Genomic DNA, 23,385 nt, shown 5'->3' on the forward strand with positions numbered 1-23,385 from the left:
AACACTATTATTACTACAGTCTACAGTTAGCCGCCGAGTTAGCCGCCGAGCTAGCCGCCGAAAGCTCTCAGACGTGGGGTCCATGTTTCTGGTAGAGGTGGTGACTTTGATTGACAGGTGACACTTGGTAGGGGGCGGGGTTTCAGCGAACTCGGCGGGCACGCCCACAGCGTTTGGGAGCAGAGAAAGAGGCTAACTTTTACACAACTTTGAAGCCTAATTTCATATATTTGGCGATTTTTTTAATCATTCAAATTTGGCAGGGTGGTTAACAACACACTTTGCTGTGGTATGTCAAACTCAGAACACATATTTATTATTACTTTACACAGACTTTAACCAGGACCTTAGCAATGATGTTTTGACACATTAGCTTTGTAGTACAATGAGGATTACAGGTCCCAACAAGGTCAGTGTTTATATCAGAAACGGTCCCCATAAGGTAAAAGAAATGTGCAAAAACATGGGGAAGTTTTTTTAATTGAATTGAATTAAAAACTTGAATTAATTAATTCATAATTACCAGTTTAGTTAACAATTTAGATTTTATTTGAACACACAATGAGATCATTTACAAATTAAGTACTTTCATATCTCTGTGATAGAGTGTGTTGCAAAATGAAAGGGTCGAGCATTGTTTGAATTTTTCTGACACTGGTGAAAATTCTATATATCTCAATCGCATTAGGTTTTGTTTTTTTAAATAGCTTTGATCATTTTAGGGGCCTCATGATTGCTTCTCTGCTTTTTTCAAATTAGGAGCTTAGACATCAAGGGATAGATGGTGTAGAGCTGCTGCTACTTCACATCAAAAGGAGCCAGCTGAGATGGTTTGGGCACCTGGTTAAGTTGTCTCCTGGATGTCTTTCTTTGGAGGCATTTCCAACTGGTAGAAGACCCCGAAGCAGACCCAGAATATGCTGAAAGGTTTACATATCTCTACTAGCCTAGGAACATCTTGAGAACCCCCAGGAGGACATGGAGAAAATAGCTGGGGTGAAAGATGTTTAGTCTGATGCCATGGGCCGGTATGAGATTCTGACAGTATGGTAACCTTAGGCAAAAATATCATGGTTTCACGGTATTATGATTAAAGCTCTAAAATGTGTTATTTTGAAATGTCTGTATTTAAAAACAAAAAAAGAAAACTTTTCCATTGAACAGTCTTTTATTTTTAAACAATATATAGAACATGATGGAACATTAGTAAATATGTATTTAAAATAAATAATAATAAAAAATAACAATTCTTTCTACATAAAAAATAAATAATAAAAAAATAAGTGCAGTCCTTAATGCAGTCCTTTAACTGAGGCTAAACCTGCACCTTAAGTCACGACATAAATGAATTATTTTTAGTGAAAAAAAACAACCTTCTTCCTCCAAGCCATGGCCTTCTGTCTTTTTACGGTAGCCGAAGTATTCCCACACAGCCGACTTGGTCCGTTTAAACGGGGGGAAAGTTTGGGGGGCTCGCCTCCTCCAGCCATCATACAGCCTGCAGAGCTACCTGCTTGTAACAACAACCGGAGGTGCGTGGGGGAGGGGTACTTTACGCTGCAGCTGCACGCGACCTGAGGGACCTCCACTTTCACTCTGACGAGACGTCACATTAAGAAAAAAAACGCTCATACCGTAGGAACGGTATGACGGAAAATTTTAGCGGTTTTGAAACTGTGACTTTTTCATACCGTGGTATACCTTGAAACCGGTAACCGGCCCATGCCTAGATACCACCACGACCCATTTCCAGATATGTGGATGGATGAATGAATGATTTCCATAACAGCTGTGTATCTGGCTGAACTTTACATTGCATGTTACAAATGAATTTAAGAGTCTGTTGGAATGAAATGAACAGGCAAAGTTGTATGGACTGAAGGGTGCACTGAGGAAATCTTGTAGATGACTAAAGGTTTTCCTCTTTGGAAACACTCAGTCATAGTCTAAGAGTGGTTGCTTATGGTTTGCTGATTTTACACAGCAGATCATTTTTCAGGTACTTCCTGAAAGTATTGTCTCGTATGCCATAGATGATTGGACTAATGGATCGTGGCAGAATCTGTACCGTAATGTAAATAGCAAAGAGGGAGTCCGCAATATTCTTAGGAAACCATCGCAACAGAGCATCTTTCAAATGAGGGGTTGCATATGAAGACATACACAGAAGTAGCTGAAACCCATGGAGGATGATAGTGTTCCTGGCTTTCTTTGCATCTTTGCTGGCTGTCTTTGCAGTAAACAGGATCTTGAAGTAAGTGTAAAATATGGTAATCCAGACTATAACTAAAAACAGTGAATATGTGATATCCCTCTTCTCAATAACTAGAGGATGTGGGAAGACAACTTCCCTGCGGCAAAACACTCGGGAATAAAAGAAGTCCAGCGGCTCTGTGGCTAAAGTGATGAAGAGATCAGGGAGAACAGAAAACATGCTGGTCATCCACATTAAACCAATCAGCATTAAAGTTCTCTTCACAGTACAGATCTGCATGTGGCGAAGGGGGAGGCAGATGGCGATGTAGCACTCCACCGCCATGCAGGCCAGGTTCAGAGGAGTGTTTTCAGTGGTGAAAAGAGCAATCAGGATGAAGATGCAGCAGATGGAGACATTTAATTTGTAGAGGGTGTAGCTGATGACAAACAGGATGACAGTCAGCGTCATTTGGATCATGTCGTTGACCACCAGGTGAATAAAAAGGACATAGCGGGGATTCATGTAGAATATCTGGATGGTGGGAACCAAAGTATGCAAATGGAGACAAAAGACAATATTTTTATGTATGTTACATTAAATTATAATTATTATATGTTGTTATATTTATAATAAATAACTGAAATTAAATATTAATTAGATTTTAATGGTAACTTTTGCTCCATTTACACCTATCTAATCTATGGAAAGCAGGTGTCGTGAAAACTCTCCTGCCCTTGAAGCAGCTGTTAAGAGATCAGAAATAGGAGATCACATTACTCCTATTTTGGCTTCACTGCATTGGCTTCCCGTAAAATCTAGAATAGAATTTAAAATCATTCTCCTCACTTTTAAAGCTCTTAATGGTCAGGCTCCATCATATCTTAAAGAGCTTATGTACCTACCAGAACACTGCGCTCCCAGCATGCAGGCCTACTGCTGGTTCCTATTATCTCTATAGCAGTAATTTGACTTTTCTCCATGCTGTCTAGCCTTGACAAGCAAAACTTGAATGGGTGAAGGCATTAATGCTACATTCATATGTTTCTATGTTTATGTTTTTGGTTTCTATAGAACCTCTAAACCTAACCCTAACCCTAACTCTAACCCTAACCCTAACCCTTTCTACCAGATATCTTCTGTAAATGAATTATTAGTGGTGACATGTCATTAAAGTAATAACAGACCTGGTGTTTGCGGAAGGTGTGAATGAGGTTGGCATTAATGAAGTTGATAGAGATCCCAAGAACCACAACAATCACATTCTTGGTCACAGCTTTAGTGAAGGAGTCTCGATACTGTAAAACAACTGTCACATTGGCAGCTGACACATTCATCTCTTGAAAGTAGAAGTCTAATAAAAGAAAGAAAACATAATATAATTTAGTTACATTTAAATATTTACAGCAAATACAGTAAGTACTGTAAGAAATAACCATATAAGCCTAAATATGAGACAACAGTGATTTTAAAAGGACCCCCCTTTTACAACATACATTCATGGATAACTTTACACATATAAGACACACTTTGACCAAAATGAGGTAGAGAAAAACTACACATCTGATACTTTTTAGATATATAGCCACATTTAGAAAAAAGTAAAAATCACCCAGACAGTGCATTTAAATGCTTATAAAAAAAAGAACATAATCAACATGTTTGAATCTTTAGTGCTAGTTGTACAGTAAATCAAAAACATATTATAATAATCAGAATAAATTATAACAGGAAATTCTAATAATACAAAACTTAAATGTTTTAGGGATAATCCTGCATAAAGCCACTCAAATACAACAAAGAACCAATTTCAACCAGAACATCAGAGCATCAACTTTACATTTAAAATCAATACATAACTCATTATTAAATTGGAATGTATTTACAATTTAACAATTAATGTGTGATAATTAAGAAACAACAAAGGGTAACCTCATTTGATAATCTTCACTGTAGTTTTTACAGTCTATGTAGTTTCACAGTATGTATAATTTCCAAGACTTTATAAATCTATTGAGATATGTGAAAAATGATTTACACAGTAGGTCTTTAAACACCATCCATTTTTGTCAATAGTTATTCTAGTTGAATTTATCTGTTTCATATCTTCCAAATCATTCATTTTTCAGTTTGTAACACATTTCTTATTTCAGTGAAGAGTTTCACCCCAGTGACAAAATATAAATGGAGTCAGAACACAATTAAAAGTGATCATGTATTGTCCAACAAGTGGTACTTACCTTTGTTTGGACCAGCAGGACACCAACTGGCTCCAGGAAATATCTGACTTTATATGTTGTGTGTTTGGTACAACCTGGGATTCATGGGTGTGCATTTGCATGTTTTCGACATGTTGGTAGTAGGTATGTGTGTGTGTGTGTGTGTGTGTGTGTGTGTGTGTGTGTGTGTGTGTGTGCGTGCGTGCGTGCGTGCGTGTGTGTGTGTGTGTGTGTGTGTGTGTGTGTGTGTGTGTGTGTGTGTGTGTGTGTGTGTGTGTGTGTGTGGCCACAAAGGTTTTCACAGCTATTCTTGTTAGGACATTGCATTAACTCCATTCATTTTGTACAGCCTAACCCGAACCCTAACCATAACCAGTTCATGCCTAACCCTAACCTTAACCTAACCTCAATTCAAACCTTACCCCTAACCTTAAAGTCCCTGAAAAGTCAATTCATTGATTTACTTCTAAACATATTATACATGTTGGAAAATGGTTACAGAAAACATGTGAAAAGGCTGATACTGTAACTATGCAGTACTGAATTGTGGAGATAGAGCCTTAAACTGTTTCTCACCCTCTCATTTTTCCTGATTTTCTGGGCCTGCAAAAAAGGGCTACCCCGTGATGCAGTGGCGTACCCGTGTGACCCTGGTCCCTCCCCTACTATATAAGACCCCAAGTCCGCTCTCCTCAGTGGTTAACCTGCCTAGTGGCTAGTTATTGTTAATATCTAACACTATTACTACTACAGTCTAGTTAGCTGCCGAGTTAGCCGCCGAGCTAGCCGCCGAAAGCTCTCAGACGTGGGGTCCATGTTTCTGGTAGAGGTGGTGACTTTGATTGACAGGTGACTCTTGGTAGGGGGCGGGGTTTCAGCGAACTCGGCGGGCACGCCCACAGCGTTTGGGAGCAGAGAAAGAGGCTAACTTTTACACAACTTTGAAGCCTAATTTCATATATTTGGCGATTTTTTTAATCATTCAAATTTGGCAGGGTGGTTAACAACACACTTTGCTGTGGTATGTCAAACTCAGAACACATATTTATTCTTACTTTACACAGACTTTAACCAGGACCTTAGCAATGATCTTTTGACACATTAGCTTTGTAGTACCATGAGGATTACAGGTCCCAACAAGGTCAGTGTTTATATCAGAAACGGTCCCCATAAGGTAAAAGAAATGTGCAAACACACAAAGTTTTTTTAATTGAATTGAATTAAAAACTTGAATTAATTAATTCATAATTACCAGTTTAGTTAACCATTTAGATTTTATTTGAACACACAATGAGAACATTTACAAATTAAGTACTTTCATATCTCTGTGATAGAGTGTGTTGCAAAATGAAAGGGTCGAGCATTGTTTTAATTTTTCTGACACTGGTGAAAATTCAATATCTCAATTGCATTAGGTTTTTGTTTTTGTGACATAGCTTTGATCATTTTAGGGGCCTCATGATTGCTTCTCTGCTTTTTTCAAATTAGGAGCTTAGACATCAAGGGATAGATGGTGTAGAGCTGCTGCTACTTCACATCAAAAGGAGCCAGCTGAGATGGTTTGGGCACCTGGTAAAGATGTCTCCTGGATGTCTTTCTTTGGAGGCATTTCCAACTGGTAGAAGACCCTGAAGCAGACCCAGAATATGCTGAAAGGGTTACATATCTCTACTAGCCTAGGAACACCTTGGGAACCCCCAGGAGGACCTGGAAAAAATTGCTGGGGTGAAGGATGTTTTGCTTTCCTTTCTTAGTCTAATGCCACCACGACCCATTTCTGGATAAGCTAATGTATGGATTTACATAACAGCGGTCTGGCTGAACTTTACATTGTGTATTACAAATAATCTCAAGAGTCTGATGGAAAGATGTGAAAAGGAAAAGATGTATGGAGTGAGGGGTGCACTGATGAAATCCTGTTGATGATTAAAGGTTCATCTTTCTTTAGAGATACAATTATCGTCTAAGAATGGCTGCTTATGGTTTGCTGACCCTACACAACAAGTCATTTTTCAGGTACTTCCTGAAAGTATTGTCTCGAAAGCCATAGATGATTGGACTAATGGATCGTGGCAAAATCTGTACTGTAATGTAGATAGCAAAGAGGGAATCTGCATAATTCTTAGGAAACCATCGCAGCAAAGCTTCTTTCAACTGAGGGGTTGCATATGAAGACATACACAGAAGTAGCTGAATCCCATGGAGCATGATAGTGTTCCTGGCTTTCTTTGCATCTTTGCTGGCTGTCTTTGCAGTAAACAAGATCTTGAAGTAAGTGTAAAATATCGTTAACCAGACTATAACTAAAAACAGTGAATATGTGATATCCCTCTTCTTAATAGTTACAGGATGTGGGAAGACATTTTCTCTGAGGCAGAACACTTGGGTATGAAAGAAGTCCAACGGCTCTGTGGCTAAGGTGATGAAGAGATCAGGAAGACCAGAGACAATGCTGGTCATCCAGATTAAACCAATCAGCATTGATGTTCTTTTGACAGTACAGATCTGCATGTGGTGAAGGGGGAAGCAGATGGCGATGTAGCACTCAACCGCCATGCAGGCCAGGTTCAGAGGAGTGTTTTCAGTGGTGAAAATAACAAGCAGTACGATGACACAGCAGATGGAGACATTCAATTTGAAGAGGATGTAGCTGACGACAAACAGGGTGATGGTCAGGGTCAGTACGATCATGTCGTTGACAACCAGGTGAATAAAAAGGATATAACGGGGATTCATGTAGAATATCTGGATGGTGAGAAAGAATAGGACAGAGACAAGTTTTGAAGACATTTGTGAATTGTAGGAGTCTGAGGACAGAGCTTTGTGCTTAAAAAAGGGACTTGATATGTTGAAAAGTTAAATGGGGGACCTCGCAGTATCTGCCAGCTGTCATTGTCACTTGTCACCTACTTAGCTATCTTCCCAGTATATACTTTCATTTCAATTAGATTTTCATGTTAACACTTATCAATAATGCAGCAACCTTTTTTACTCCAGCTAAGCTCGTAGCCAGGTACCAGGCCTCTGAGTCACCATCCACTTCTCTGCTTTGTGCATTGGCTTATACAGATCTGGTGTTGTGCCCATTGATGGCTGTTTTTGCTGGGCAATCAGAACTTTGTAGGTGGGATTATGAATGGAGACCTTATCTTCCTGTCACCTGTCAGTGGCCTGGCTACATTCATGAAAAACTGCAAATATGGCCACAAAAATGTCTCAAGCATGGATGAGATTGATGCAGCTGTACAGTCACTTGATTGGCAAAGTTTAGTTTTTTAAAAATATTATGAAATTGTTATGAAAATGCTTAAATTGACTTCTCATAATAGTCACTTCCCCAGCTTATTTTCCATGGGAAATTACATCTGCAGAATGGGTATGTCACTTGCTACTGAACAAAAAGAACAAGAACGAAAACATCAAATTCCCCAGCTCCCCAACAAGAAGTCATGTTGTCATGCTGAATGAAAAAGTTGAATGTTCATTCATGCATTTATGTTCACAATAGGATTTTAGAATGAACTAAACCCAAACAAAACTTAAAATTCTAAACTCAAAGCTAACCCAATATCCAGATTTAGAAAACCTTCTTTGTAAACCAGTTGGTGACAGAAAAGAGCAATTCCACAATCGTCTGATGATTTCTTCAGTAAATTCAATATTAGTGGTGACATGTCATTAAAGTAATAACAGACCTGGTGTTTGCGGAAGGTGTGAATGAGGTTGGCATTAATGAAGTTGATGGAGATCCCGAGAACCACAACAATCACATTCTTGGTCACAGCTTTAGTGAAGGAGTCTCGATACTGTAAAACAACTGACACATTGGCAGCTGACACATTCATCTCTTGAAAGTAGAAGTCTAATAAAAGAAAGAGAACATGGACATTATTTAGTTAAATTTAAATATTTACAGTATATACTGCAATAAATAACCTTATCAGTGTAAATATAAGGCAACAGTGATCCTAAAAGGACCCCCACCTTTTTTACAACACTCATTTATGGATAACTTTCCAAACATCAGAAAGAAAACCGAGACAAAGTAGAGAAAAACTACACATCTGATACTTTTTAAAATATATTGTCAAATTCAAAGAAAAGTAAAATTGACCAGAATGGTGCATTTGTAAAAGAGAGACTGAGTGGACAATCCCACTATATCACAATATCAATATGCATTGTAATAAATTAGCACAAGCTTTACATTGACATTATTTACCTTACTTTTAAAATTATAATTATAGCAAATTTGAATATTTGTGAAACAGAAAAAATCAACATGTTTAAGACCAGCTGTAAAGTAAATCAAAAACACACAAGAATAATAAAAATACATTGTAATCTGAAAATTATAATAATAAAAATCTTAGATAATTTAGGGATAATCCTGCATAAAACCAATCAAACATACGATAAAGAACTCACCTCAACCAGAAGCTCACAGCATCAACTTAACAAGTAAAAGTCAATATATTACTCTTGTTATTAAACCTGAATGTATTTAGAATTAAATAATTGAAGTTTGATCATAAAGGAAAAACAATGGGTGACCTCATTAGATAATCTACAGTGTAGTTTCACAGTCTCTATCCTTTACAGACATTTAGAAAACTGTCAACATAAGTGAAAATGAATTGTACAGTAGTTCTTTAAACAACTTTTTTGTATCATTCATTTTTGTTGAATTAACCTGTGTCATATCTTTCAAAATCATTTATTTTTCAGTTTGGAATAAATATCTTATTTCATGAACAGTTTCACCCCAGTGACAAAATATAAATGGAGTCAGATTACAATTAAAAGTTATCATGTATCGTCCAATAAGTGGTACTTACCTTTGTTTGGACCAGCAGGAAACCAACTACATGGCTCCAGGAAATATCTGACTTTATATATTGTGTGTTTGGCACAACCTGGGATTCATGGGTGTGCATTTGCATGTTTTCGTGTTTCATACATTTTGGTCGTAGATGTGTGTGTGTGTGTGTGTGTGTGTGTGTGTGTGTGTGTGTGTGTGTGTGTGTGTGTGTGTGTGTGTGTGTGTGTGTGTGTGTGTGTGTGTGTGTGTTTGTGTGTGTGTGGCCACAGAGGTATGCACAGCTATTCTTGTTAGGACATTGCATTAACTCCATTCATGTTGAAATGAAGTTTTGCCTCATTATGGCCAGGCTTTTTAGGACTACAAGTCCCAACAAGATACCAGAAACGGTCCCCATAAGGTAACAAAAATGTGCACAAACATGGGGGACAAAGTTTTTTAATTGAATTGTAAAGGGAAATATAAAAACTTGAATTCATTCATTCATAAATACCAGTTTAGTCAATGATTAAAATTTTATTTCAACATACAACAATAACATTTACAAATTAAGAACTTTCATATATCTGTGATAGAGTGTGTTGTAGAATGAAAGGGTTGAGTATTGTTTGAATTTTTCTGACACTGGTGAAAATTCAATATCTGGATTGCATTAGGGTCGGTTTTTTTATATCGCTTTGATCATTTTGGGGACCTCAGTATTGCTTCTTTACTTTTTCCAGAGTGGGAGTGAGTTGCTGCCTCAATTGAAGGACTTTCAATCTCATGGTCTTATTCACGAGTGAGGTTAACATGAAGTATAAGGTTGATCGGTGGATCAGTGCAGACTCAGCAGTAACGTTTGCATTGTATAGGACTGTTGTGATAAAGAAAGAGCTGAGCCAGAAAGTAAACCTCTCAATTTATCAGTTGTTAAATTAGGAACTCAGATATCCAGGGGTAGATGGTGTAGAGCTACAGCTACTTCACATCAAAAGGAGCCAGCTGAGATGGTTTGGGCACCTGGTTAAGATGTCTCTCTTTGGAGGCATGTCCAACTGGTAGAAGACCCCGAAGCAGACCCAGAATATGCTGAAAGGGTTACATATCTCTACTAGCCTAGGAACATCTTGAGAACCCCCAGGAGGACATGGAGAAAATAGCTGGGGTGAAGGATGTTTAGTCTGGTGCCACTAGGCATGGGCCGGTATGAGATTCTGACGGTATGATAACCTTAGGCAAAAATATCACGGTTTCACGGTATTATGATTAAAGCTCTAAAATGTGTTATTTTGAAATGTCTGTATTTAAAAACAAAAAAAGAAAACTTTTCCATTGAACAGTCTTTTATTTTTAAACAATATATAGAACATGATGGAACATTAGTAAATATGTATTTAAAATAAATAATAATAAAAAATAACAATTCTTTCTACATAAAAAATAAATAATAAAAAAATAAGTGCAGTCCTTAATGATGAAAAAAAAACAACCTTCTTCCTCCAAGCGCGGCCGTCTGTCTTTTTACAGTAGCCGAAGTATTCCCATACAGCCGGCTTGGTCCGTTTAGACGGGGGGAAAGTTTGGGGGGCTCGCCTCCTTCAGCCATCATACAGCCTGCAAAGCTACCTGCTTGTAACAACAACCGGAGGTGCGTGGGGGAGGGGTACTTTACGCTGCAGCTGCACGCGACCTGAGGGACCTCCACTTTCTCTCTGACGAGACGTCACATTAAAAAAAAAAAACCCACTCATACCGTAGTAAGAGTATGACGAAAAATTTTAGCGGTTTTGAAACCGTGACTTTTTCATACCGTGGTATACCTTGAAACCGGTAACCGGCCCATGCCTAGATGCCACCACGACCCATTTCCAGATATGTGGATGGATGAATGGATGATTTCCATAACAGCTGTGTATCTGGCTGAACTTTACATTGCATGTTACAAATGAATTTAAGAGTCTGTTGGAATGAAATGAACAGGCGAAGTTGTATGGACTGAAGGGTGCACTGAGGAAATCTTGTAGATGACTAAAGGTTTTCCTCTTTTGAAACACTCAGTCATAGTCTAAGAGTGGTTGCTTATGGTTTGCTGATTTTACACAGCAGATCATTTTTCAGGTACTTCCTGAAAGTATTGTCTCGTATGCCATAGATGATTGGACTAATGGATCGTGGCAGAATCTGTACCGTAATGTAGATAGCAAAGAGGGAGTCCGCAATATTCTTAGGAAACCATCGCAGCAGAGCATCTTTCAACTGAGGGGTTGCATATGAAGACATACACAGAAGTAGCTGAAACCCATGGAGGATGATAGTGTTCCTGGCTTTCTTTGCATCTTTGCTGGCTGTCTTTGCAGTAAACAGGATCTTGAAGTAAGTGTAAAATATGGTAATCCAGACTATAACTAAAAACAATGAATATGTGATATCCCTCTTCTCAATAACTAGAGGATGTGGGAAGACAACTTCCCTGCGGCAAAACACTCGGGAATTAAAGAAGTCCAGCGGCTCTGTGGCTAAGGTGATGAAGAGATCAGTAATACCAGAGACAATGCTGGTCATCCAGATTAAAGCAATCAGCATTAAAGTTCTCTTGACAGTACAGATCTGTATGTGGTGAAGGGGGAGGCAGATGGCGATGTAGCACTCCACCGCCATGCAGGCCAGGTTCAGAGGAGTGTTTTCAGTGGTGAAAATAACAATCAGCATTATGACGCAGCAGACGGAGACATTTATTTGGTAGAGGGTGTAGCTGACGACAAACAGGGAGATGGTCATGGTCACCATAATAATGTCGTTGACCACCAGGTGAATAAAAAGGATATACCGGGGATTCATGTAGAATATCTGGATGGTGGAAAGAAAGTACAGAAGACAGTTAAAGTTAAATGGGCGACCTCTCAGTATCTGCCTTCTGTCATTTTTACTTGTAAACTATTTATTAATGGTGCAGCAAACTTTTCTCCTCCAGCTAAGCTCCTAGCCTGGTCTCAGTGCCCATTAATGGCCGTTTTTGCTGGATCACTAATCTATCGCCCATTCAGAACTTTGTAGGTTGGTTTAAGAACGGAGACCTCATCTTCCTGTCACCTATTAGTGGCCCAACTACATCCATGAAAAACAGTTGAAATATGGCCACAAAAATTACACAAGTATGGACGAGGTTGATGCAGCTGTACAGTAACATGGTTTTCAAAAAACTTAAAATGTTATTAAGTTGTTATAAGAATGTGCTATGTTGTGTTACCCTAACCCTAACATCAAATTCCCCAGCTCAGCCCAACAAGAAGTCATGTTGTCATGCTGAATGAAAAAGGTGAAAGTTCATTCATTCATTCATTCATGTAAGTTCACAATAGGATTTTAGAATGAACAAAAACCCAAAACTCTACACTCAAAGCCAACCCAATCTCCGAGAAAGAGCAGTTCCACAATCGTCTGATGATTCAGTGAATTCATTATTAGTGGAGACATGTCATTAAAGTAATAACAGACCTGGTGTTTGCGGAAGGTGTGAATGAGGCTGCCATTGATGAAGTTGATGGAGATCCCGAGAACCACAACAATCACATTCTTGGTCACAGCTTTAGTGAAGGAGTCTCGATACTGTAAAACAACTGACACATTGGCAGCTGACACATTCATCTCTTGAAAGTAGAAGTCTAATAAAAGAAAGAGAACATGGATATTATTCAGTTACATTTAAATATTTACAGAAAATACAGTAAATACTGCAAGAAATAACCATATCAGCGTTAATATAAGGCAACTTTCCAAACATCAGAAAGACTTTGACCAAAAGAAGGTAGAGAAAACTACACATCTGACACTTTTTAGATATATATACAATCCCACTATATCACAATATCAATATGCATTGTAATAAATTAGCACAATGTTTTGTGGCCAATTTTTACTTTTAAAATGATAATTATATTGTATTTGAATACTTATGAAACAGAAACAAATCTACAAATTATTGAATATTTAGGACCAGCTGAAAAGTACATCAAAAACATAATAATAAAAAAATAATAATAATAAGAAGAAAATAATAATAAGAAAAAACATTTGTGGGGATAATCCTGCATAAAGCCACTCAGCAACCTGATAAAGAAGAACTTAACCAGAAGATCAGAGCATCGACTTCACAAGTTAAATCAATATTCGTCTTGTTATTTAAACATAAATGTATTCAAAATTAAACAATTAAAGTTTGATTATGAAGGAACAACAAAAGGTGACCTTATTGGATAATCTTCAGTATGTATCCTTTCCAAAACTTTACAAATCTCTCAAGATATATGAAAAATGAATTACACAGTAGCTCTTTAAACACATTTTTTGCTATCAGTCACTTTTAATGATTGATAACATGCCATATCTTTCAAATTATTCATTTTTCAGTTTGAAACAAATCTCTTTCATATTTCAGTGAACAGTTTCACCCCAGTGACAAAATATAAATGGAGTCAGAACACAATTAAAATCTATTGCGTATTGTCCGGTAAGTTGTACTTACCTGCTTTTAGACCAGCAGGACACCAACTACATGGCTCCGGGAAAAATCTGACTTTATATGTGTTTGGTACAACCTGGGATTCATAGGTGTGCATTTTGGTGTTGCATACATGTTAGTAGTAGATGTGTGTGTGTGTGTGTGTGTGTGTGTGTGTGTGTGTGTGTGTGTGTGTGTGTGTGTGTGTGTGTGTGTGTGTGTGTGTGTGTGTGTCCATACAGGTTTGCACAGCTATCCCTGTTAGGACATTGCCTTGACTCCATTCATTTTGTACAGCCTAACCCAAATTCTAACCATAACCAATTCATGCTGACCCTAACCTTAACCCAACCTCAGTTTACCCATAACCTTAACCAGGACCTCATAAATGACATTTATCCACATTATGACTTATGAGTCTTTGTAGGACCATGAGGACTACGGGTCCCAACAAAGTCAATGTTTATACCTGTAACGGTCCCCATAAGGTAACAAAAATGTGCACAAACATGGGGGTCAAATTGAATTAAAAAGGGATTAATTTATTCATAGACATCAGTTTAGTCAACAATTAAAATTTTTATTTCTACACACAATAAGAACATTTGCGAATGAAGTACGTTTACATCTCTGTGGTAAAGTGTGTTGGTGAATGAAAGCATTGACATTGACATTGTTTGACACTAATTAAGTTCTTTTTTCATCCTAAAAAGTGCTTAAGTGGATCTTTGAATTGAGATGATTATGTCACAGTACAGAAAAGGACAGTTGTGTTTAAGTGTAATCTCCAGAGCTGACTGAGTGAGGGATGACGCCAAAAACGCTGCTGATTCAATTGCAAATGGTCTCACTGTTTACTCCCATCCTCAAGAATTTGTACCTGTGAGTTGAGCTCGCCAAATTTAAACTCTCATGTATGCAAGTCCAAACTTGGTGTACTCCATATTGAAAAAGGCCTCTAGTTGTTACCTCAACAGAGGAAAGGCAAGTAAATCAAAGCATAAGTTTTAGGACCTTTCTCCATTTAAAGATTTTGAATGTTTTTGAAAGCTATCCTCATTGTAATTGGCAGATTAATGCTTATTGTAGGCTGACTTTACACAACAGATTCCTTTTCAGGTACTTCCTGAAAGTTGTGTCTCGTATGCCATAGATAATTGGACTAATGGATCGTGGCAGGATCTGAATTATAATATAACAAGCAAACAGGGAGTCTGAAAAGTTCTTTGGAAACCATTGGAGTAGAGCATTTTGTAAAAGGGGATCTGCGTATGTTGCCATACACAGCAGCACCTGAAAACCATGGAGGAGTATAGTATTTCTAGCTTTTTTTGCATTGTTGCTAGCTGTTTTTGCAGTGAACAGGATTTTGAAGTAAGTGTAAAAGATAACAAACCACACAATAACCAGATACACAATGTAGGTAATATCCCTCTTCTTGATAATGTGGGGATTTCGAAAGGCAGTTTCCCTGAGGCAGAACACTCGGGAATCAAAGAAGTTCAGTGGCTCTGTGGCTAAAGTGATGAAGAGATCAGGAAGAACAGACAACATGCTGGTCATCCAGATTAAACTGATCAGCATTAAAGTTCTCTTGACAGTACAGATCTGCACATGGTGGAGGGGGAGACAGATGGCGATGTAGCACTCCACTGCCATGCAGGCCAGGTTCAAAGGAGTGTTTTCAGTGGTGAAAAGAGCAATCAGGATGAAGGCAGCACAGACCGAGACATTTATTTTGTAGAGGGTGTAGCTGACGATGAACAGGATGACAGTCAGCGTCACTTGGATCATGTCGTTGAGAACCAGGTGAAAAAACAGGATATACCGAGGATTCAAGTAAAAGATCTGATGGGTGGGCAGAAAAGCACAAGGGAGGGAAGTAAATGATTGTTCTACAGTAATCAATCCTCACAGATTAATTACTGTATAACAGCATTATAAACAAATAGCAACACTTTTAAATCACTCCTGCTCATGTTCTCATTAGCAAATATTGGCATGATGGTTTCATTAACATAATTTTTTGCCAATCCTTACATTTAAGTATATTTCTTATATTTCAAGTATATATTAGGGTTGGGCAAAATGACAAAATGTGTCAAGAGGCAATACAAATTTTTAAAGCTGCATCATGATGGCTTGGTGCTTAGCACTGTTGCCTCACAGCAAGAAGTTCTTGGGTTTGATAAACGGCTTGGGCCTTTCTGTGCGCAGTTTGCATGTTCTCCCCGTGCTTGCACAGGTTTCCTCCCACAGTCAAAAACATGTATGTTAGGTTAATTTTCCTGTCAGTGCCCCTGATCGAGGCATAATAATAAAACTGGAGTTCGTCCCCGGAGGCTGCACAGTGGCTGCCCACAGCTCTGCTCACCGCTGCTTAACTGTGGCAGGATTTTTGCATCAATATATTTCCAGAAAATCAGCAATATTATGTTATATATTGTTCTTATGAAATTATATATACCATAGTACACAAGTAACAATACTGCACAACCATAACTATAGCCTGAGCAACACTATATTTTAGAGGCGCAAACCATTGTTGACATTTGAGATTTTAAATAGATATTTGGAGACATTTAAACACTTCTTCATTGTCTTCTGGTGGACAGATGAATATCAACACTGTTTCATAGCAGTCCACCTTATAAGCTAATATGAGCTGATATATTGGCCCAGCCAATTTATCATTAAGGTTATCTAACAATTACATGGATCCAGGATAGCAATTGTAATTTAAATATTGAAAGGCCTTGGCTGTCTCTGTTGAACTGAACACAGATGCATAATTGCAGCATCACAACACTGTTAATCCTACTTAGTGACAGTAAAAAAAAGAAAAGAAGGAAAAGTAGTTAATCAATCATTGCAATGCTGGTGACTATATAACACTAAATATGTATTTAGTCAATCGAGTTAGAACATTTAGGTTGCTGACCTGCCTTGCTTTAACATTCTGTATACGGCAGGCCTATCTTAACATGTTCCTGTTGAGTTTGTTTAAATTCATCCTTCGACCTATTTGACCTAAAATGACATCACAGATTTTTTAAGTAAATGTACACAAGCTGTTTCATGTCAATAAAGGAATGTCATACCTGGTTTTTGCTGAACGTTTGAATGAGGTTTGCATTGATGTAGTTGATGGAAATCCCGAGAACCACAACAATAACATTCTTGGTCACTGCTTTGGTAAAAGAGTCTCGATACTCTATAACCACAGTCACATTAGGAGATGACACGTTCATCTCTTAAAAGGTCTAACAAAGGAGAAAACATGGTAGTAAAATATCGGCAGTAATTTTAGAGAACAAGGACTAATATTGACCACAGTATGAGACAATCCACTGTTTTGTAACAGTGACACATTGTGTTAAGAGAAAAACAGTTTTAGGTGGATGCCTTCATTTAAATAATGAGGAATTATACTTAAAAAAAAAAAATTATTATACACTTAAAAATGGAAACACACAGTTGTACATTCAATTAGAGCTTAATTTACATTGAAGTCTGAGACTGTCACTATCTATGGATAATAATAATAATAATAATAAACTTTATTTATATAGCACCTTTAAAAAAAAAAAGTTTCACAAAGTGCTTTGACAGACAGGCAAGAAGCAGTAAAATACAACGCAAGACACACAACACAGAGAGAGGTAACAAGACTGGCATATAAAATATATAAAAATATTTAAAACACATAAGACAAAGTAAAAATAAGATTAAATAAAAGACTAGTAATATGCAAAAAAATAAATAAAATAAAATAAAAATAATGACAAGATGCACAGTCCTTTTTAAAAATGAATGCAGTATTTCAGTTGGTGTCTATTATTAAAAAATATATATTATTCTTCAAAACGTTTATCAGTTATGTATTTATTTATTTTTAACAAATGATCATCTGAAGCAACTATGGGCACTGTTGGACATTGTTGGTGTTAGTTGTGAACATTCATGTCTTTTAAGGGCAACATTAAAAAGAAGTGCTCACCTCAGGATCAGCACATCAACTTGAAAGGTAAAAAAATAAGCAAATTGTTAAATGAAATGGAAGTGAACACATTTAAAGTCAAGTGGTTAACATGCAACATCAAAAAAAGCTTGACTTAAGAATTTAGAAATACAGCATATATTATCTATCTCTTGCAAAGACCTGAATAATTTAATTAGATAATCAGTCTTTCAAATAGAATTATATCAACTAAGCTCCTTAATAAGCTTGTTGATGACCACACTTATATCTTCTTATGGGTTCATCCAAATCATGTTTTGTGAGATATCAAAGTTAAAAATGTCCTGTAACAGAAAAAGAATCAGATTAAACGTTTACAGAGAAAATCCACATGTGAAAAATACACCACAAACAGGCTTGTATATGCACATAATACAAGTATTATGACACTAACAACATGCAACCGACCAACCTGGATCCAGCATGGTTATAGACAGTGTATGTATCAGCTGTGTCAAATACCTTTATATGTGGTTTGCCTGGCAGTAATTCAAGGATTTGGGGGTGTGCATATACATTTTTAGATTTTGCATGTGGTGTGTGTATGTACCTGCCTGTGTACACGCTTTTAGAAGTTTAAATTGCGTCTACACGTGTTTTGGCCACATCCTCAGTCATCCATCTAGTGCATCTGGCAGAAACGTTAAACCGGATATGTTTTCAGCTGGCTACGCAGGCCGTGCAAACTGAAGTATATTTTCTGGTTTGAAGTTTATTTTCCTTTGTTTTATGTAACTAAAGTGATTGTGTACTGTGCTCTGAGCACTTCCAGAACCTGGCTAACCCTTTGCTCAACACTGTACTTGAACACCTTCAGTGAATGACAACATAAATATAACACCTATTGCATGCATTTCTTTGCAGACTGGCATGGCCCCCAGTGGCTGAATTCTACTGACTGGTAACTTTTCCTTTAGCTCCACCATGGGAATATTTTAGTTTTGTATTGAAATTATTCACCAACTATTGGATGGATGGCCATGAAAGATTGTGCTGACTGTGTCTCCTACAGGATGAACTGTAATTACTTTGGTAATTCTATGACTTTTGGTAAATATTATACAATCTGAACCTCAGCATGTTAGCATTCTGACATTAGCTTTTAGCTCAGACCACTGCAGTCTGCTGCTAGCATGGCTGTAGACCAGGCAGGGAGTTCTGGTCCTCTGAAATGATGCCAACGCGGAAGTAACTTAAAACTGCATTCTATCAAAAGGCCACCAGGGGGCGACCGTTTTGGTGTCAAAAGGAATTCCGTCTCTATACAAGTCAATGGAGAATTCAACAACTTCTCACTTGATTTCTAACCTCAGTAAACGTTTTCAAAATGTGTTTATGGTCTCAATCGCTAGTTTAAAGCCTTTTTCAATGCAGTATGATGTTCATTTGGACGTCCAATTACTTAACGTCCATTACGTCCATTACTTATATACAGTCTATGCTGTAGACAGAGGTCTGACCGATGGTTACTCACTAATAGTCATGTTGAGGCTGATGTGACCTAAACCACATATTAAACTGTAAACCTCCACTAAAACTTTGTCTGGGGAAAAAAAAACCTCTACCTATAGTTTTTCTGTGATGATCATGTGACTTTATTTGGTCCTGTCATTAGCTTATTACAGATGTAACATATTGGCATTAATTCTGTGTTGGGCAGCAACACACATCAGATCGCACCCAAACAAAATCAAAATTTCCGTTTTGCATTAGGTTTCTTATTTAATTGTGATTTTGTGACTTACTTACTTATTAGAATGTTGAACAGATTAAAATGTGCAATTTAGTATCATTCCAAATTACAATGACTGGGCCTTGTAATACTAGAGGAAAAAGAAGATTATGCCTCTGAACTTAGATCTGTCAATATTGTCAATATTTTGACTTTGATTTTGACATCACTCAGTTCCTCTGGCCTTTTTCTTTTAAAAGTGGTTTCTTTTCTTCCTAATGTCTTTCATTTACTGGGGTGAACTTACTTTAAGCAAATCTTTGTTGAACTTTCCACAGAAAGGGCTTCAGGGACCTTCTGACATTCTCAATAGTCCTCAGTGTATTAAGGAAGTGAGTCATGCTGCAGGACACAGAACGAGCAACCGTGTCATCAACCTTCATTAGGCCCTCACATTAAAGGTCACACACACACACTGGGGTAGGTTGTTATGTAGCATCCGTGAACACACACACACACACACACACACACACACACACACACACACACACACACACACACACACACACACACACACACACACACACACACACAGTATCAATGGGATTTATTAGATATGTCTTCTGAGAGAGAATCTGTTATTAGGATTCCACTATTGGCTGTGACATTTAACATCTAAATGGCAATCTTTTAGTAAATTAAAAACAAGTTGCAGCATACTCAACAGAGAACAGGTGATTAAGTTCACTGACCTTAACGATCATTTCTGAAACAAAAATAAAAATCTCTATGGACTTGCTCTTTGAACATAACAACTGGTAATCCTCAATGGTGTTGTCTCTCTCGCTTGTTTGCTCTTTAATAAACTTTTACTTTCTAAACCAGTTAACCTAAACTATACCTTTAGAACGATCTAAAGTTTGCTTGCTGATAATTTAAAACTTTACCATGAAGTTGTTGCATCACTTCACACCCTCAAAGCAACAATAAAGGATTTGTCTTCTCTGCTTTCATCTTTTTTACAGTAAATCAAACTTACAATGAATTCCCATTATGTGAACCTTTATATTATTTAGAGCGGTCACAATAAGTTGATTATTTAATTAATTAATCGATAAAAAATTAATTGTCGGAAGGGCGGAAGGGAGGGAGGACGGAGGAAAAGAAGAAGGGAGGGAGGAAGAAGGAAGGAAAGGAGGGAGGGAGGGAGGGAGGAAGGAAGGAGGGAAGGAAGGGATGATGGAGGAAAGAAGGAAGGAAGGAAGGTAGGAGGGAGGGAGGCAGGAAGGAAGGAAGGAAGGGGGATGGAGGAAGGAAAGAAGGAAAGAAGGAAGGGAGGAACGAGAGAGGAAGGAGGGAGGGAGGAAGGAGTGACAGAAGGAAAAAATGGGGATGGAGGAAGGAAAGAAGGAAGGGAGGAAAGAGAGGAAAGAGAGAAGGAGGGAGGGAGGAAGGACAGATGGAAGGAAGGAAGGAAGGAAGGAAGGAAGGAAGGAAGGAAGGAAGGAAGGAAGGAAGGAAGGAAGGAACAGTTAAAACAGACAGGGTCAATTTGAGCCGGGAGGACAACACGAAGGTTAAACAGTTTATTGAGACTCTAATTCAAGATGCGTTAATTCAACCTTTTCTTCCCCAATTCTGATTTTGATACCGTTGTTCAGGGTCGTGAATATTTCAGGAAGTGGCACTTTCTTTTTCCCAAATTTAAAATCTGTAAACCTCTGTGTGTGGAAATCATCAAGTTGGAGTTTGTGGTGATTGAGAAAGTTGATTAGATTTGACATATCAGATTAGTCCAACCATATAATAAATCTGCACATTAGTTGTTAACCTTCGTATAGTCCTCCCGGGTCAAATTGACCCTGTCTGTTTTGACTGTTCCTTCTTTCCTCCCTTCCGTCTGTCCTTCCTCCCTCCTTCTCTCTTTCTTTCCTTCCTCTCTCTTTCCTCCCTTCCTTCTGTCCTTCCTTCCTCCCTCCCTCCTTCTTTCCTTCCTTTCCTTTCTCTCTTCCTTCTTTCCTCCCTCCATCCTTCTCTCTTTCTTTCCTCCCTCCTTTCCTTCCTTCTTCCTCCCTTCCATCCTTCCTTCCTCCCTCCCTTCCTTCCTTCTTCCTCCTTTCCTTCCTTGACCCAAGGACAACAGGAGGGTTAAACAATCTCATCAACTTAAGTGCAACTCTTGTTATACCTTGACATATTAGTTTTTTGAAGAAAGAAGCTGCTGGAACAAACATGTCTTGCATCACAGTCTATTGAGAAAATGTGTTTAAGGTCATTGTCAGTAATGATGCTCTTACTTTGGAAGCAGTAAGTGATCCCAATGGAGCTGCTCTTTAAACACAGCAAATTGAAATCCTCTAGGAATTAGCTTTGTTCCTGTTACAGAGTTTCACCAACCTGCATCCTCTCAAAAACAAAACGTTCTGGCTGCTGGCCTACTGAGAACAAACTTTAGTCATCAGGGGTCTTGTTGCCCGTCATAGGCAACTTGAGTTGTGAAGAAAAGTTAAGTGGAAATGTTTTGTGTTCACCCAGTAACTTGGTTTTAACCGCTTTTGCACCAAGTTTATGAAAGCTTCAACTTCTCTCTAAAGTAAAGCTTGTCACTTGTCACTATGTTTTGTCCTCTTGTTTAATGTGTTAGGATTAGGGTTAGGGGTTAGGGTTTTAAAGGGATTTTATATATTAAGTATATAGTGTTGATGGAATATAGTGTAAGATGGGACCATGTTGGTAATTATACAAATATCTCACAATGTATAAGTAGCCATATGTGGCTGACAGATTAAGAGGTAGACCATGAACTGCAACATCCTTTAATCGAGTCCAAACGGGGACCTTCTGTATGAAAATGGTGAAATATACTAACATTTCCCATCTCTTCTCACTGCTGTAGGGAGCTTGGGAGGGTTCATGGAGAAGAAAATAATTAATGTGTGCTTTCAGTTGAACAATACGACGGAGTATTAGGGCCATACTAAGAGGAAAAAAAATTTTGAAATAAAAAACATTTTGGAAATTACAAGAATAAAGTCGTAATATTACCAGAATAGGGTCGTAATAATACGAAAATAAAGTCGGAATATTACGAGAAAAAGAGTCATAATGTTACGAGAATAAAGTACGAAGAGGAGCTGTATGACCAGACAACTCCTCTTCCACAAAAGAAGCAATTTCATCCAAGTCCGTGTGGTTCTTTCTTCGCAATAGACACAATTGTTTTTTTCTCTTAGTCTGGCCCCAATACTCCATCGTAGAACAGAATTCACTCTCACGCCATTCTCGGATCCAGTGTAGATCCTCACTATGGATGGTTTGATTTAATGAGGTTTAACTTTGATATTGGACTGAGATATGTGGATATACTTCAGGTTTTGGCTTGTAAGCTTGTAAATCCCCTTACACGTACTGTATGGAAGTGGTTCTCAACATTTTTAGTGTAAAAGACGCCCAAATGTATACACCTCAGTTACTAGTATTTGATAACATGTAGTGTCAAGTATAAACATAATATTTATGTTCAGCCAAGAGCTTATTATTTAGCTTTTACTGCTGCTCACAATTTATGGAAAATTGCCTTTTTTAAAACAGAACATCCAACTTAAGTTCAGTGAAGGAGAAGCTCAGCTGCTTCCTTTAATGAACTAATCAAATATTTTCATGTTTAACAAGCATAGACTGTATATAAGAAATGGACGTAACATCTGTGACGTCACCCATTGGTTTGTGGACTGCTGCTAGGAGGCCAATAGTTTCGGATCTGAGCAGCGCCATCTTGAAAATTTCAGGTGCATGCCGGGAAAAATAAAAACACGGATTCTACTTATATGGGCATCAGGAGGGGCATGAGGCGCCAATCAACCTGTCAATCATGACGTAGCCACGCCCTAATGCATACCCTGCTTTATCGTCAAATATAAAATCAGGGAGGCCAAAATGTCCCAAATGAACATCATACTGCATTGAAGAAGGCTTTA

At 37.9% G+C, this 23,385-nt stretch overlaps 4 protein-coding genes across 4 annotated transcripts; all 4 read right to left on the reverse strand.

Moving 5' to 3' along the window:
* Positions 1-1,960: 1,960 nt before the first annotated feature.
* On the reverse strand, positions 1,961-3,531 carry LOC133977993 (odorant receptor 131-2-like). Its single transcript, XM_062416309.1, has 2 exons — positions 3,382-3,531; positions 1,961-2,728 (listed from the first exon to the last, which is right to left on the reverse strand). The coding sequence occupies exons 1-2, from the start codon at positions 3,529-3,531 to the stop codon at positions 1,961-1,963; spliced, it is 918 nt and encodes a 305-aa protein (XP_062272293.1).
* A 2,859-nt stretch (positions 3,532-6,390) lies between these two features.
* Positions 6,391-8,258, reverse strand: LOC133977992 (odorant receptor 131-2-like). Its single transcript, XM_062416308.1, has 2 exons — positions 8,109-8,258; positions 6,391-7,158 (listed from the first exon to the last, which is right to left on the reverse strand). The coding sequence occupies exons 1-2, from the start codon at positions 8,256-8,258 to the stop codon at positions 6,391-6,393; spliced, it is 918 nt and encodes a 305-aa protein (XP_062272292.1).
* A 3,038-nt stretch (positions 8,259-11,296) lies between these two features.
* LOC133978003 (odorant receptor 131-2-like) lies at positions 11,297-12,862 on the reverse strand. The gene is made up of 2 exons (XM_062416321.1): positions 12,713-12,862; positions 11,297-12,064 (listed from the first exon to the last, which is right to left on the reverse strand). Exons 1-2 carry the CDS (start codon positions 12,860-12,862, stop codon positions 11,297-11,299), a joined length of 918 nt encoding a protein of 305 aa, XP_062272305.1.
* A 1,933-nt stretch (positions 12,863-14,795) lies between these two features.
* LOC133976587 (odorant receptor 131-2-like) lies at positions 14,796-16,966 on the reverse strand. The gene is made up of 2 exons (XM_062414833.1): positions 16,817-16,966; positions 14,796-15,563 (listed from the first exon to the last, which is right to left on the reverse strand). The coding sequence occupies exons 1-2, from the start codon at positions 16,964-16,966 to the stop codon at positions 14,796-14,798; spliced, it is 918 nt and encodes a 305-aa protein (XP_062270817.1).
* Positions 16,967-23,385: the final 6,419 nt, after the last annotated feature.

Source organism: Scomber scombrus, chromosome 3 (genome assembly GCF_963691925.1).
Source record: "Scomber scombrus chromosome 3, fScoSco1.1, whole genome shotgun sequence".
NCBI lineage: Eukaryota > Metazoa > Chordata > Actinopteri > Scombriformes > Scombridae > Scomber > Scomber scombrus.

Coding starts and splice junctions, on each gene's coding strand:
- LOC133977992 (XM_062416308.1), bottom strand. CDS start 8,258: ATGAATGTGTCAGCTGCCAATGTGTCAGTTGTTTTACAGTATCGAGAC. Junction 7,159..8,108: donor ACACCTTCCGCAAACACCAG/GTCTGTTATTAC, acceptor CTCACCATCCAG/ATATTCTACATGAATCCCCG.
- LOC133977993 (XM_062416309.1), bottom strand. CDS start 3,531: ATGAATGTGTCAGCTGCCAATGTGACAGTTGTTTTACAGTATCGAGAC. Junction 2,729..3,381: donor ACACCTTCCGCAAACACCAG/GTCTGTTATTAC, acceptor CCCACCATCCAG/ATATTCTACATGAATCCCCG.
- LOC133978003 (XM_062416321.1), bottom strand. CDS start 12,862: ATGAATGTGTCAGCTGCCAATGTGTCAGTTGTTTTACAGTATCGAGAC. Junction 12,065..12,712: donor ACACCTTCCGCAAACACCAG/GTCTGTTATTAC, acceptor TCCACCATCCAG/ATATTCTACATGAATCCCCG.
- LOC133976587 (XM_062414833.1), bottom strand. CDS start 16,966: ATGAACGTGTCATCTCCTAATGTGACTGTGGTTATAGAGTATCGAGAC. Junction 15,564..16,816: donor AAACGTTCAGCAAAAACCAG/GTATGACATTCC, acceptor CCCACCCATCAG/ATCTTTTACTTGAATCCTCG.